This window comes from Erithacus rubecula, assembly GCF_903797595.1.
Source record: "Erithacus rubecula genome assembly, contig: SUPER_Z_unloc_2, whole genome shotgun sequence".
Classification (NCBI taxonomy): domain Eukaryota; kingdom Metazoa; phylum Chordata; class Aves; order Passeriformes; family Muscicapidae; genus Erithacus; species Erithacus rubecula.
The window spans coordinates 9,600,331-9,617,694 of record NW_027635860.1 but is presented as its reverse complement, the minus strand read 5'-3'; the positions used below and the strand labels follow the sequence as shown (position 1 = coordinate 9,617,694).

The following is a 17,364-nucleotide window of genomic DNA, read 5'->3' as shown; positions in this document are numbered from 1 at the left end:
GTACTTATGTACAATGATTTGAAATACCTCTGAATTTACTTTTCCAATAAAGCTATCAGAAAAGTGAAAATAACGTAATGTGAATCAGTCAAATAAAAAAATTAAATTTCTATTTGAAGCTTGTGTTCCAATATAAGATATAACGGCATAAATTCTTTTAATAGGATTGTTTTCTACAGCTGTATAAAGCCCTGACAAGATTTGAGCATTGTTTTGAATGTGAATCATCTCTATCTTTGTGTCTCCAATTTACTTCTACTCAGGAATGTGCAAATGATTTTATACAGCACGATGCTAGTACCGCTCTGCACTATAGTATTTTGTTTTGTAAATAAAAACAACAACAAATCCCTAGTCAGAAATAAACTGACAAAATTTACATTCTTCTCTCTTAAAAAAGTAAATAAAATAACATTATTTAAAATGTGAATTAGCTATAAGACATACAATACAATTACATAGATACATATCAATACAGCACATTCAATTTGCCAAAAATTAATGATTACAAAGCCAATATGGATGCTGCCATATATATATATATATGTATGTACAATGATTATAGCATTCATAATTGCACTATACCTACAACCAGTTTTAAATTACAAGGTGTTTAAGAGGGAGCAAAAAATAGCAACTGTTCTTATTATCGTTCTTTTGGATTTGAGAGGGTTAAGGATGAAAAATATCTCATTAGTATTTATTGTTAACTTTGGTAATTAACTAATAAGCCATTCTTTTTTCCACCTCCCATCCACTACTATGTGGCAGCTGTTTTTGTTTTAAGTGCACTCTAGTGCCAGTTGGCATTATAGATAATCAATCCAATCACATGTCTGAACTCTATAGAGTTTTCTCACTAGCAATCATGCACCTGGTCAAAAAACACCTTTCAACCTAAGCTGCAGAATAAAGGCTCATCAATCTGTGCTGCACTTTTGTTGTTAAAAAATTGCACATGGAAGTTTCAAGAATGATTTTCTCACTGCTTCATTTGCATTTATAAATCTCTTCTAAAGAGCATTAAGAAAGGCTGTTTTGCAGGAAAGCCTATCAAATGCCTGTAAATAATTAACAATCAGCCCTATCTGAAAAGGTTCCCAAATATATCTCTCATCAATAACTTCTTGTAATACAACTGAAGGTGCCTTGACATTATTACAGAAACTCATGTCATAACTGACAAAAATGACAGATCTAAACTGTCTTTGAATTACTAGACTACATGTGGGTGCATGGTACACCTCACAGCATATCCACTTAAATGTTGCTTTTGGCATTAGAAAATCTAAAAAAGGGAACACATGAGCTGAAACTGTGTGTGTCAATCATTTGGCAGTTGATTCAATCAGGTCAGTCCCCAGCCCATCCATTTGGCATTTCAATCAGTATCTTATGTTTCAAGAGCATTGGTTTTATAAAAAGCCAGATTTGGCAACATGAATTTTGTACAATAAAAATAATTTTTCTACTGTGGAAAAAGAACACTTAAAAAAGCTCTAACTTAAGAAAAAACACCCCACACAACTGAGAAAAACACTGTTCAGGCTGTAGTTACTGGGGAAAATGTAGTGTCTATGACTTTCCTATTTGGCATTTGTGAATAAAAGAAGAGAGAAAAAATGGCACATGGCAATTAAATAGAGGTTCTAACATATTCCATGTACATTCCAGATTCTCTCTTAATTACTTCATTACTGTCTTCTGTGCACCTTTCTTAACTGTAAAACTATGGTAAAATTTATTATCCTTAGACAACTGTAATTCTGTTTTGCAATCCCAATGTTCTAGTGTGAGAAGTGAAGACAGAATGAAGACACCCATGTAAAGAATTTAAAAATCACAGTATCAATACTTTTTGATCCTTCAAAGAAAGTACATACTGTAAAATTAGAATGACTGATGACTTAAACTGTGATGATAGTGTTTTCCTGACCAAATCACTCAACAGAAAATATTTCACCCAGGAATGCAACTGGGAGAAAAAAAAGGCAATTGTACCTTTTAAAAGATAAGGGAAGTAGGAAAGGAGGGGGAGAGAAAGGTTTAGGGAAAGAGGAAACCAGCTCAATTTTGCTTCAATAGCAGAAAACTGCTATCCTTTGTAAATGTACGACTGAGAATTTGAAACACATTGAGTCACAAGGTTTTGCCTAAAAAATGAGGAAATGTGCTGTGAATGTACTTCAGCATCTTTTGTTTTTCCTCCATATACTTTAAATAAAATCATAATATTAACTACAAACTCTGTGTACATTCACAGAGTCCAGGCCGGCAATAAATTAGTATTATGCAAATTGTTTTCACAGATTATAATACAGTCCCTCTTGCGTATCTTCAATCACGGAAAGTAGGTTTGGGAGGACCCCCCAGGTACAGTTAGACCAGGTTGTACTCCTTCAGGTTTAACTGTAGGATTGTGTCCTTGACAGCAGCAAAGACGAAGCGGATGTTCTCTGTGTCTGTAGCACATGTGAAGTGAGAGTAGATAATTTTGTCACTGTCTGGATTCAGGTCTACGAACATCTTCAGGATGAACTCTCGTGCTGCCTGTGCATCCCGCTGTGGTCCTGGAATAAGAGAAATTCAGTTTTCTTAAAGTCAATTTTGTATTACCACTTCTTTAAAAGAAAGTAAAAAAGGCTTAGTCTGTGATCCCCACAGAAGAGAAGATGGGGAACCTTTTACTAATCAATAATATCATATACTGGCTGCTGCATTCCTTGTGGTAGAACTATTAAAAATAAAGGAAGGAAGTTTCAGAAGTTCACCGAGTCAGAGATGCTCTTTTGCTGCTGACTATCTTCTTTCTTCACCAAGATAAATTACCTGTTTTAAAACACGTGATTTATAAATCCACAGAAAGAAAATATTAAAAAACTAGCTAAATAATTAAATCTTTAAAAGTTAGTAGAAAAGGTGAATGTTCAGTCTAAACTGACTACATTTAAATTATACTTCAGTTATTTTAGCATGGCAAGATTTACTAGTTTTATGTAAATTTTAGTAGAAGCATAGTGAAATTTTACCCAAACTGGGTCAGACATTGTCATAGTTAATTCACTTTAAGCAATAATAAAATACACAGCTGCCCTCCAGCTGAAACTGTTGTCTGCAAAAGGCACATGTTCTAACCAATCAGTCGGTATCTAAATAATATATGTTAATGATCCCATCAGATCTGAATTAAGGACTGTCCTCAGAAGGACAGAGTCAATCTAACCTAACTACATTTTCAGCTTGAAAGATCACAGAAGGTAATTACTACCAGCCTGGAACAGTGAGGATTCATTCATGTTGACGGCCAAAAGAGCACTGCAGAAGCAAGAACATAAGCCACATGCTGCTAAATGTTAAATTTAAATGGTGAAGTGTTTCTGGTCTAAGTAAGAGATTTAGAAAAGAACTATCATATGAGTTAGTAGCTTTCTTGGTCACCGCTTTCCCTAATCAGCAGTTTTCCACGTCTGGCTCTAAATTATACCATGAAGATCTATGTAAGTGCTACATCAATATTTTTCTCTTCTTTTCCTCTCAACTATAGCCTCTTTTCTGTGTCTGCCCTCTCTCCCTCTCACAGCCTGTCAGTCAGCTGTCTAATACTGGCATGCAAAGCATGTCTTTATGCTCTACACTGACCTAGGAGCATGGCTCAGTCTCCCTTTCAAAGCTCGTACTAATGCACTGGGCAGCAGAACCCCGTAACTCCATTTAATCTGTCCAACTTGCCACCCTGGCCAGCAGTTCTCATCCCTAGGCTACTTTCTCCCTTCTGAAGAGTGAGAGAAGCAATACAACTGAAAAATACTTATTTCTGATACCTTCCTCCTATCTCTCACTTCCCACACCCCCAATGTACTGGCACAGAAGAGGAGACAGCATGGTGACCTTTGCAAGCCACAGACCCCACCTGCCACTAGAAGTAATCACATCAAACTAACTGTCTCTGGAGTTAGGTCCTGCAAAATCTGCAGAATCAAGAAACAAAAGATTCTCAAACACTTGTAGGTCTTCACTCCCACATCCCTGACAGTCCATTATGTTTTTTTACCCTCACCAATGGCAAAGGACAAGACAAAGTTTTTATGAACTGGTTGAATTTTCTCTTCTTTTTTTCATTTTTCCCTGGACAAGCATTTTACACAGGTTTTGTCAGCATTTGAGAGGTGGTAACAGAGCAGACTTTAAGGTCTACTCACCTTTGGGATGTCTAGGGAACTTGTTACACAAAGTAAATTCAAAAGAACAAGAATATTTCTATCCAACTGCCAGTTCTCTTCTGTACATTACTATGAAACTAAATTTACACTGACTTAATAAATAACGTGTTCTGATCCTGCAGGCTTTTTTTTTTTGTTCTCTTCCTCTTTAATAGAAAACAAAAAGTACATTTTTCCCATTACTACTTTCCATATTTGAACATGAGAGTTTTAATCATTTTCTCAGCTTCCCAATCCACTATTCCTTCCTGGTGGGACAAAATCAATTCTCTTTTTAAAAAATAGGAACATATAGCTCTTTAGACCTCTCATTATATGAATTTGATTTTTCCCTGTTACCAAGGCCTCATTCACTCATCCACCTCAAAATGCTTAGCTTTTCCCCTCATGATAACTTCCTCAAAGTACAGCTTTAGTAGAAACATTTATATAGCCCAGATTTTTTTTTTAATGGACAAACACATTAACTTCAAATAATTAATGTAAAATTAAAACACAATTTAAAACCCAATAAATGGGTGCAAGAGGTGGTTGCTTGTCTCTCTGAGTGTTACAGAGAGCTTATGACACTTCTCCTTAGGTACTCAATCTTACATAAAAGCAAACTTCAAAACACCAGAAATATAGAAGATTATATGGACAACTGAGGAATGTGTTTCTATTTCTTTTTAACTCCTGTATTTCAATTTAAACCCTCATTCTAACTTATGAAAAATGTCAGAATGTGGTCCACTACTAGTATGACAATACTCACCTAAAAGTCAACAATTTCCCAGTAAAGGTTCTGCCATCTGACCCACAAGTCATTACAGTACAAAACAAAATACTAGTAGTCTAAAAATTCTGCAAAAGTTCAATCACATTTTACAATTTTTAGTATTTTTTAAGGAACATACCCAAGGGTCTATCTGTCCAGGATGTGGACAAGGCTAGCACAATTTGCCAGTACTACAGTGTAAACAGAGCATAGTTCTGATCTCATTACACTTACCATCATACTCTGGAAAATAATCAACTAGATGGGAGTACATAATTTTCTCCTCTAGTAGATCTTTTTTATTTAAGAACAGAATAACTGAAGAGTTCTGGAACCATGGATATGTGATAATTGTCCTAAAGAGAGCTTTGCTTTCTTCCATTCGATTCTGGAATGAAAAAGAGAGCAGAATTTTGGTGATAATGAGATTCAATTTTTTAAAAGAAATTAATGCATTTTCACTGAATTTGGCAAAAAGATCCATTTCCTGTTTTGCACTTTCCTACCAATATATAAGATACAATTTAAATTAAAAGTAATAAGCAATCAGTAAATTAAATATTCAAGCATTTTCCTTTTGCAAATTCAGCTAGTTAAGTGTGTAAGTATTCTTTAAAACACTAGCCAAAAACATGAAAGTTGTAACAGGTACATTTGTGAAGTCTGAATATGCACAGCTACAATTGGCCAATATACTAGAGCTTATTGAAATGCAAGTAATTAATGGCAGACACATACAAGACAACCAATTCAAGGTTTCAGAACATTATTGATTTTACATGCCTTTCTGAAATTTTGAATACAGAGTACAGCAATTCTTAGAGATCAGATTAAAATAATTTCAAGCAAATTTAAAACCTAAGAATACTTTGTCAACATCAAAGGTTCACGACACAGAATTTTAAAAAACTGTAAATTGTTTATTTTGTTTCTATCATTGTAGCCAGATGAAGAATTGTTTGCACCTGATGGACTAATACATTGCTTATTGTTCAGAACCCACCAACCTACAGAAGAACCAATGCCTATTCTGTAGGAATAAAAACTGGAAAGCAACCATCCAGCTCAGTTATGCTAACTTTTACCTGTTCACCAGGCAGTAAAGTGTGACTTTGGGATTGCTGACAACCAGGAACCAGCAAAGAGACCCTCAAAACAAAAGAATGCACATGCAGAGGGAAGCAACCAGATGTCAAGGATTTTGGGGAAATGTTACCATATGTATGTTTAGTCTGGGACAATCAAGGAATAGGTATGTAAAATACAATATATAAACAGAAAATGTCCTGTACCCAGCATGCACAGTATTTGGAGGAGCTACCCTCTCGTGCATCTGGCAAAATACAGAATGCCTACTTCTTAATGCAACACTGAGGCTAAGGAGTTTTATTTTTACTGATTTTTGGTAACAATGTCACTGGATTAGCCTTTAACTCCTTAACTGCTCCCGAAACCACTTTGCATTGTAGCTGAAGAACCAGAAAAGCCTACAGTTTTTTCTATTTCTAACACTCTTCTGCCATTGTAGAATAATGTCACACTTTGATTAGCTCTGAACTGTTAGGCTGACTTGACCTGGTTAATACAGAGCCAGAGCAAATATGGTTTGAAACACAGGAACTAACTTACTTCTTTTATCATTATTATTACTATTTAAAGCTGTAGCCCCCTGAAAAAGACTCTTTCACCACCAAATGGGGCTCCAGAGAATAAGAACATAATTCTGCAGATTCTGCTGTTGTTGAACCATACAATAATCAGTCAGATAACTCACACAGTTCTGCTATAAGTGTATATTTACTTTCATTAATTTGCATTTTAGACAGGCCAACATAAACATGAATGGGAACTTGAAAAACTCAATAGAAGCGTAATACAAAAAAGGAAAAAAACCCAAATAGTAAACTAATTCAGTTTTGTAGTAAAAGTTGATATTTGGTCTGTTTATTGCACGTTGCTGTGGTGAATGAAAATAGCTGAATTTATATACTGAAAAACTAATGCAGAGTAATAAATAATAAAATATTTGCTTCCATGCAGTCAGATCTCATTACTCATACTAATTTCAACAGTGCCAAGACTTCACTCTGAAAGGAAAGAAACACTTATGTCAACACAGCTGAGCATAAAACCTAACTCCTTAGACTAATTTTCAATAAGATATTTTCTTCTCAACATTCTGTATACACTTCTTCTCTTAACAAAACCTTAAGAAAAGGTAATGGGAGCTCCCCAGTTGAGTTATATCTGTTTTATGGCCCAACTCAAAAAGTTCAGCTCCATGGCACATGTGCAACTTCAGAAATACTTGTTGGCAAGCATTAGTATCTTCTTCACCAGACTAAACAAGCTCAGGTCTCTCACACCATCCTCACAGAACACTGGCTCTGGGCCCTTCATGCTTTTCCAACAGATAAGGTGACCATGAAATGGTATTTATAAACCCTTTCCGAATTATTTCAAAGGGAAATTAAAGCAAATTGTGTTAAGGACAGTGAACTGACATTTTGATATGTTTCCATTTAGATATGTAGTCTCCAGATGCTTCCTGGGCATTGAAAGTTGACCTAGAGATTTTCAAGTAAATTTTATCTGCCTGCATAAAGAAATACAGGTCCCCAGTTTGCCATAACAGATTAAAATGCTATAATGGTTTCATTATTTTATTTTACCATGACTGGTTAATTAAAGAAAAAATATTAAGTGATTAATTTCTGACTAATCAATCTCTGCCTAACTTTCTGCTATATTTCACCTCTCTGTTTATCTAATTACTAAGGACAACTCAAATTTTATGGATGTCACAGCATAGAAAACCCAATTTTATGCCAGAGTTAATTCCTCCAACAATACTGCTTAGTACCCTCTAAAATTTGTCTGAAACTGGTTTTGTTTCTAATGATAGCTCACTCCTTTGCATGCTCACTCTTTTGCTTCATTAAATATACGTGCCATAATATTTTTAATCCGTTTAATTAATCACAAGATGATATGGTTGAACTACTGTTCTGAAAACAGTTTCTCTTTAACAGGATGCCCTATTTCTTGTGTAAAAGACAGTTTCATGCTACAGTATTGCTGCAGACAGAAACTTGAATAAGTAATGTACAGAAACATCCAGCTAGATGAGGCTCAAGGTTTTCTCAGTAGCTGATGGCCAATGTCAGCAGTGAAGCCAACCTTCAAGAGCAACTGCTGTTCAACAGCAGCAACAGCTCATCACAGCCTCCCCAGCTTGGCACATGGAAAATGAGCTGCAGGATTATTTCACCATCCCTAAAGATTTGCTGGACAACGTCCCTGCTCAGCTTTTGTCTGCAGTCAATACTAAATTGCATTAAAAAAACTGGTATCACCAGCTGTTCCTTTATGTTTCTTATTAGGATATACAGATGCCAGAGTAGAACTCTCCACCTTCCATACAACTTGACAGAGTTGCCAGTCCAATGTAAAAACGTCATTAAGAGACAAAGTAACAAATACTGCAGACATACTCCAATAGTGAATTTGTTAACCATAAACAGGTTAAATAATTTTGGCCAAAGTTATCCTAATATCTAAATAAATACCAAGAAAAAACACTGTACTTACTAATGAATCACATGACTGTCAAATTTTATGATTAGAAGCATGTTTTTATGAAACAAAAATAAAGTGGAATTTCTATCATGTACTTATATAAAAGATTTTATCCTGTAAAGTTTTTGTATAACTGTTAAACATTAACATAAATGTGAGCAAAACTATAAACCACATTTTCCTACACTTTTATCCAAATGCAAACTTACTCTTAAGTTTTAATGGATTAAAAAGGAGTATACTTCCAATTTTATTTTTATATGTACACTTTCAATTTCCTTATTAAAATGATGAAATTCTAGTTTGGATGTGAATACTGAAATTCTCTTTGCTATCAGTTGCTCTGGAAAAATGCAATTACTCCTGCAATTAAAGAAATAAAAAAATTGGTATAATTTGTAAGCACTCAATTGTCAGACCCTGAAGAATATTTGCAAGAGTACTAAAACCACATTTAAGAGTTTTATCAGCAGGTATTAAGATAAAGGAAAGCAGCATTTCAGCAGCATTTCCCAGCTAACAAACAGTGCTTTGACAGAAAACACTTAGTAAAATATTAATCTGAAAAAACAGAGAAGCACTAGTGGAGTTTCAGCCATTATTGCCTTAATGATTATCTAGAGTGGCATCTAGTGGGCATGCTGTAACTCACATACTGAACATATCTTAAAAAAATTGTTTGGAATTTAAGCAGTGTCTGTTAAAAAATTAGGATTTCAAAGATTTTGAGGAACTACATTTTGCTGAAATGCAGTGAGAGAAAAAGGTGGCAAGGAGGTAAACATGCATATTTCAGTGAACAACTTGCTCTGAGTATGCAGCTTGTGTATGCTGGCAAAATGTTTATTTGAGTCAGAGGCCATTCAGAGATGATAACTGTAGAAAATGAGACACTGACGCAAGAGAGCTTCAGGAAAAGCAGAGGTTAATATTTCAGAAGGTTAGTGTCACTGTAATGGACTCTATTATTACCTTTCATTGTGAATGTTTTTTATGTACAACTCTATATTAACTTGGAATGTCTCCTTTATTCAACTAAGACTTCCAGCAAATATTTTCACAGAAGCAATGTCAAGCTGTACAGAAAGACCCACGGAGTATTTCTTGGCTAAAAATTTAATTAAGCTGCTACGTAAAAGCTGGGAAATAGAGGAAATGAGGAAGTGGGAGGTAAGTGCAGAGTCCACTAGTAAAGAAGTACATACAGAAACAAAATAGGAAGTGCTTTGTATTTTTGCCACCAGTATGAAAACACAATCTAGTAGCTCTACGGCAGAAACTAGAATCTAAGTTAAAACTGCAAAGGTTGCCCAAGTATTTTGATTAGTAACACAAATGCAGTCAGAGGCCATTTCAAATAGAGCTCAGGAATAATTCCTTTATTTTTGTTCACTGTCTTCAATCTTTCTGAAAACTAGCCTGAAAAAAACAGCTTCGGGTAGAGGACTTGGAAGACATCTCTGTAGATAAGAACTGCATTCTTCAACCACCTGGAAGAAGAGCTCTCAACTCTCCCATAAACTGAATTTCCAGCACTGCACTTGAAAATAGACGGCAATTTTATGTACCCAGCAGAGACACAGATGAAGCAAGTAATAGCTGGAATCCATTAAAACATGTTCAACAACCATCAAGAAACAAAAATACTGTCAAGAAAAAAAAAGGTCTATAGAGTAATCCTAAAGTATGGTTCAAGTATTGCTATCAAGTAATTTTTAAATGCAAAAATGGCTCTTAAATTACTTCTCACAATAAAAATTGAAACATAGATTTGGCTATTTTTTAGATATCTACAGATAACGGAGAAAGATGAGTGAAAATATTTTAAAATTAAGTAGTCCCTGAAAAAGGCTCTTTCCTGGACAGTCCTACAGTCCTGACACTGGTTATTCAGAAGAAAAAAAAAAAAGTGACAGTCACATCTTTGCCAGTAACAACATTTACAAGCAGCATTTCTGGCAGCCTCTGTATGCTGGTTCATGATTATCCAATCCCCCATTTCCATTATGAACCACCCACTACAACAAAAGAGAGAGAGAGGTTCTGACTCTTCCAGATGCAAATCTTTCCCAGTACTCATAGCTTACATTCAAAAGGTTCTTTATCCACAAGCCAAAAAGAAACATGCATTTGTGTGGACAGGTATGAACAGATACAATATATCCAGCATAGATTTGGCACAGGTACTTACTGTGCTATTTTCTCAAGTTCCCAAATAAACAATCAGTTCTGGAGATTTGATTTCCCATGGGAGAAAAAAAATAAATACAAAGACTATTTGAGGATTTTAGTTCTAACTGGAAGTTTGTATTATCCCTCTGCCATATGCTCAATTGTTCTGGATTGTTGGCTGCTGATGAAAAACCAGCCAACTGAAACATTACATTTATTTATGATACAGAAGGACAGAAATCCTCTGATCTCAGAATTGTTTTCCTTCAGCCTGCATGCTAAGCCATGTATGACTAACCTGTGAATAAGGAACACAGTGCTGGAAGAGAAGTGGAAGCATACTTAGATGCAAACAGCAGGAGAGTTCTGATGAAAAAATGAAATAGGTTGTTCAGATAATTGCCTCTTTGAAGAGTAAATACACCCTGAACTGTGCAGCCTCATGCCATTTTTTATTTTTGCCCACCTCAAAAAAAAAGTGTGACTGGAACACTGTACCAATTTGTCACCTGTTAATATGTTACACAAATGAACACTACACATGTTCCATCTAGGCCCATCTGTTCTACTGATTGCTTTTGTTCGTATTCAAAATGTAAGCATGTGTGCCTGCATCTCCATACCTACATAAACACAAATGACCTAACAGTAAAAATACCTATCCTGGGTTTCATGTAATTTTTAAAATGTATTTTTAACAAATTAGATGTTAACTGGAATATTTTTTAACCAACTAACCAACATTGATCCTTTCTTGGTGAGGGAAACTACAAACAACAAAATTTTCCATTAATGAAAAGAACAGTGCCTTTATTCAGTTACTTGAAGCACAAAAACATTGCAGAAAACCACTCTAACAAAGTTTGTTCAGTTTCAATTTGTAGTTGAGGCTGAGATACTGAAGCCCTAGTTTTCTTAATATCCTGTTCTGACTTCATCTGATAAAACTGCAAGACAGCTCTTCAGTGTAAATTATGTATTGTGAAGGTAACTACATAAATGCAGATACCCACTGTTGAATAAAGTAGGGCTCTACAGGGGTATTAAAGAAGCCATGGATAAACCTTATGACATGACTACAAAGATGCTCCTCAAGGAAACAAAGAAAAACCCCTCCTTTCACATGTCATATAATATTTTTTTCTAGAATCAAAGAAGAAATTACACTGGAGTGGATCTTTACATGGAAGTCATCAGGTACAACTCCTTGCTCCCAGCAGGAAAAACTTTGTCATTGTATCATTTTACTCATGGCTGCATTCAGTCAAGCTTTGAACATGTCTCCTCAGGATGGAGATCCCACCTCCCTAAACCAACAATTCTGCTTTCAGCCCTCATGATACAGGAACATCAAGTCAAAAACAGTTTTACAGACAGCCACTGTATTTACAGACTATTAAGTCACATTAATGACCCCCTGTTGGTAACATTTTGGACAGAAAATTTTTAAGAGCAACTTTCTTCCTGGAGTATTTAGCTCCATGCTGCTTCTATAAGAGACTCAAGTCAGATGGAGCCTTCTTCCTTTCATCTATTGTATTCCAGAGATACAGGTGTTCTAGGTTGTCTGAGACCCCCTGAATGCCTGAAAGGTATGTGCAGTGGCTATTGGAAATGTTGCTCCAGCCACCTCCAGACCTACTGGTTCTTTTCACATTTCAAACAACAAAATTATGCCTTCTTACTGCTAGTGCCATGTAAACACCTGGTACTGGTAAATGAACTTAGTATTCTGCATTTTAGAAACCTGGAAGACCTGATGGGGGATCACAGCTGCACTTTGTAAGTAACAGCTGCTGCTTCAGAAGTCTGTAAACTCAGGATAAAAAGCTCTAAGACAATGGGATGCTGAACACAGAATAGAGAGCATGAAGTTGCAGCAGCAGAATTCTCAAGCAGAGCAAGTAGCAGTCTTTACACAGCTGGCTGCTACACCACTGTATGTCATCACACTGCAGTGCAATGGAGCAGGTTTAGACAAGTTTCTGAGGAACTCCTTCAGTTCAGGATGAAGATAATGGCACCTCATGCAAAAATCCATGTTACAAGGTTTCAAAAGGCACTGATCATGACTGGAATAAAGATTCAATGTGGTTATTCTACCAGGTTAGATTATGCAGGTCCTAAAAGCAGACAAAACCATACTGAAAGAAAGTGAAAGTCAATGGACAAAACACGGGGAAATCATCTTTATGGCATCTTTTTTTGTAATGTCCATTGAGCAATATGGCATTTGCCAAGTTCTCAGAAGAGACAGATCCTAGAACACACCTTAGTATGTGTGAAAAGAGAACAGACAGGATGTAATGGCAGTATTAGACACATGCTTGAAGGCACAGAATCACAGAACTGTTTAGGTTGGAAAACACCTTTAGGATAATGTGTCTAGAATTTCTTAAGCCAAAAAAAATCAAATTTCCTATTATTTTAAAATCTCAGAATTCTTAAGCAATTCCTGCGTGCTTCATACATTACAATCCTTTTCCATAAGAACTGTAATCCACAATCAAACCTGTAAAAACATGGATTATAAGCAGATGGCACTTTTATTAAAACTTCAATGAAAACTGAGTGACAGTTTGATGACAATAGGGAAGGGAAGGTGCTCCTCTTTTAAGAGAAATTCCATGGCATTATAATGTTAAAATTACCAATTTTGGCTGCAGCTAAATAAAATGTAATTTCTTAAGATACAGTACAAAGTTTAAAAGGGCTTTCAAACAAAGGGTGATTTTTAAAAGGTCTAGTACTCTACTTAACAACAACCTCCTCTTATCAAGAAGGTTCACAATTTACCTGCAAACCAGTAAAAACTTCACATTTTGCAATTTAACCAAAAATGCATTATCTCTGATGAAAATAATCTAAAGTGGGATTTCCCCCCAATATATTTTGTGCAATGTTCAGAACACTCATAATGACTTACATATAAAAAACATCTTATATCAATGCATACTTTATGCTTCCAATGCCTCTGTTGCTTTGCAGCCTCTGAAAATACCTCAGGAAAGACAGCATTTATTTTTTGATAGTTTAGAAAGTTTCTAATTTTCACTTAGCCTATTAATTAATTAATTTAGCTGAACTGAGGAAATTGTATTCTATCTTTTCTGGTTTTGCACTGAGAACCCAATAAAAATAAAAATGTGTACATAACCACCACAGAACTATACAAACTATATGAAATCATACATACTTTAAGACTTTTAGTGTGCCAATAAATATATACAAGCTTCAATAAACATTGTTCTTAATTTTGCTGTTTCTAAGTACTTAACTAGATGTGCAAAGATAATGAAAATCACTTTTTTACGGAACTTCATTTTACAGATACACTGTTATGTCTCTAGTTCTTCCATAACTGCAAGTGGTTACGGTTCTCCTAAGAAGCTGGAACTCATCTTTCTAATTATTGCACTCAGATGCTGAGATTTGCTATGTTGAAAGGAACCACCTCTAATACATATTCAAATGCAATATATACTGGAAATCTAGGAAAAAAAAACCCCCCTTTATTTAAGAAAATTGATTTTTAACATAAGAAATTCTAAATGCTGCCATGTGATAAAACGGCCAATTTCTCCAAATTTGCTGGCATAATTCAGAGCCAGAGCATGACCCACAAGACAAAATATATCAAAAATCCATTTAATAGAGAGATATGATCCCTTCATTTTTATCTCATCTGTAATCCTACTGGAGTTTTCTGAAAAACTGAAAAGGTCAAACATCTAACAATTTAATTTATAATATGTTATCCTTTTCCACATCACATCAGATTGATTGAATATTTACTTAATTTACAGTACTATTAATGCAATTAGTATATTATGTCCTCTAGTTCAAATTTTGCCCTCATTTTCAGCAGTGAATCCAGACAGACTTCCTATTTTATTTATTAGAATTTAGAACAGTTAGGTATTTCTCCCTTGCATTTGTGGGAACTATTTAATGACTGTACATCAACTGAAATTTCTACAGGATGTGTTAAAATATACCATCCTTACTGACTCTTCCTGTTATGCACCTATGCACCAAAATCAAGTATGTACAATCCAGACACACACTTAAAAGAGATGTCATTGGGTCTGACTATCGCCTGGTAGAGAAATCACAAGCTAAAACACAGTTGGACAACCAGGCATGCTTATCTTCTGAAGCTCCCAACTCTTCAGGTATTTGTCATGGGAGTGCAATTTCATGGATGTGTCCTTCAGAAGTCATCCTGCATGTCTCTGAATAACATGCAGTCGGAACTCTTGTCTTACGTTCTGTGTGTCCCCTTACACAAGTTATATTCCTTAGAACTTTTAATTCTTAACTCCTTCAAGGGTATGAAAATAGAAATGGTTCCCAGCCCCACCTCACATATATCCAGAGACTCCGAAATAAGCATAACCTCATCCGATTTATAATGCAAATGCATACCTCTTGAATAAGGTAAACAAGGAAAGAAACAGACTTACAATTGACCCTCCATCAAGCACTATATTTTGAAATAAAAATCAAGCGTCTTTATTTCCTAACAAGGAAGGTCATATAACCACCATCACCCCAAACAGAAAACAGTACTTTTTCAAGATTTCTGTTTACTCATGAAAATGATATTAATGAAAAACTGTATTAACTGTAAAGGATGACACAAATGATTAAACACTTCTCTTTGCAAAAATGTACTACAGGAAATGAGAGCTCAGGCAATATGCAGTGGACTAATTAAAAAAATAAAGTAGGCCACCTTACAAAAATCATAGTTTAATCAGGCCATGAAAGCAACGAAAAGGAAATAGCAGAACACTGTAAATTGTCAAGTCAGACATTTTAATTGTAATATGAGACACACAGACCAAAGAATGATTAGATTCTATCCTAGTATCACATTGATGACCCACATATTAAGAAAGTAGAGCATTCACACACACTTCCTTCACTTTGGTGCTAAAATTTCAATACTGTTCCACAATTTAAAGCTAAGTGTGAAAATCATCTCTTGGATGGTTACCAAAATTTTCAAGTTAAATCACTGTCTTCCCTCACGAGGTTATCACACCTCAGTGAAGAACAAAAATATCTCTGCAGGTTGAATTTCTTAAATCAAGGCGTCAACAAACACATTTGAAGCCGTATTTCTGCCACACCCACATTCCAACAAACTATGTTTTGCTTTCTGGGAAATAAATAAACACATCCTTCCATTAATTCTGGGACTGCAGTGTTTAAAGACACAGGGGAGGGAAAAAGAGGGGAAGAAGGCAGTGACCTGGCATACCAACAAAATCTAGATAGACAGGCTAAGAGTTTGCCGAAAGCCAAAACTTCAGGTGCCGAGACTGGTGCTCAGGTCTAAGAGTGGATCCTTCCCACAGTCAGAGTAACACAGGCCTAAGTGTGCTGGAAAGCCTTCTAGGCTATGTATGTATGACTTGAAAACAAAAACTGGTTTGAATTAAAGTTATGAATGTATTTTAAACTGAAAGTCAAAAGGGTTCAGGAGTTTTCCACTGTTGTTAAAAAAAAAAACATAATTAGTTTAGGAGTGAGGTATAAAAATCACCTGCAAGAAGGTTTTGACTTCCCTGAAGCTTACTTTGGATAGTTGAAATAGTATTTGAAAATTATCATAACTAATTTTTCTTTATGCAACCTCCAATAAATTTTGCTTTGGTTTGTGTAATTAAAATGCTTAGTATTTTGTGTGTGGACTCTGTGGCTACAGAAGAATAATGCAAACAGAAAAAGATAGTACCAGTCATTTCCAGTTTGACAAACAAACCAAGTCAGACATTTCTCTTTTTTAACTACAGCTGTCTAGCCTCTAAAATTACAGGAGATTAAGCTGGTGCACACTGCATCATAATTTTTGGAAATTCAGCTTTGAACAACACAGATAATTATACAATTAATGTAACAATAATTTTGTTTTATGAAAGTACCACCAACGTAAAAATTTCCAGAGTTCCAAGGCCTTTAAAAAAATTGATCCTAAAGAAAGTTCAATATACAAAAAGTGATTGTCCAGAGACACCTGTTTTATTTTACATCAACTACTGTCTTAAACAGTGTCAGTTGTAGGCAGCCATGAAGAAGATATTGTCAAATATTCTCCTTTTTTCATCTAATTTTTTAAAGTATGTGCTGAAAGATTGGCACAGGACAGTGCTAATGAGTAATATTCATAAAAGTTTAATGACTAACTAAAAGAGTCCTCAGGAGAGACAAAAGACCTTCAACATAAAAAAATCATCCCTAGTCTTCATTCAAAACTGCATTCAAAATAATGGATAGTGTGCTTTGAATCCTCAGCCCACCCACTTGCTTACTTTTTTTTGTGGTTATTTGTTTTTTTTTTTATAAAAATACAATATACACCTTGGGCTTTAAGTCAAAGGAATAGAATTTACTACACTAGACTCTGTTCCTTAGGAATCTAGAAATAACGTCTTCATTTACAGCAACTATTATTGTGCCTCTGCTCATAATAGTAAATGAACAAACATTCCTCTGTATTTAACTGTATTCCTCTTCAACACAAAACAGACACTTCTTTGAATCCTTCATGGAGTGGATCATCTTAGCCCTACTTGAAGATTGAACCCTTCCTCCCCTCTGACTCCTAAAGCACTTCTCACTCCATTG

General features: G+C 35.2%; 1 protein-coding gene across 1 annotated transcript in view; it reads right to left on the bottom strand.

Moving 5' to 3' along the window:
• Window positions 1–355: 355 nt before the first annotated feature.
• Window positions 356–17,364, bottom strand: part of LOC306814792 (guanine nucleotide-binding protein G(q) subunit alpha-like) — a gene marked incomplete at its 5' end in the record, with an annotated part of 108,736 nt that continues 91,727 nt past the window's right edge. The window contains 2 exons of the mRNA XM_079331221.1: window positions 356–2,570; window positions 5,212–5,365. Of these exons, the coding sequence (XP_079187347.1) occupies window positions 2,380–2,570; window positions 5,212–5,365 (345 nt within the window). The 3' untranslated portion in view covers window positions 356–2,379. The remainder of the gene's footprint in view (window positions 2,571–5,211; window positions 5,366–17,364) is intronic.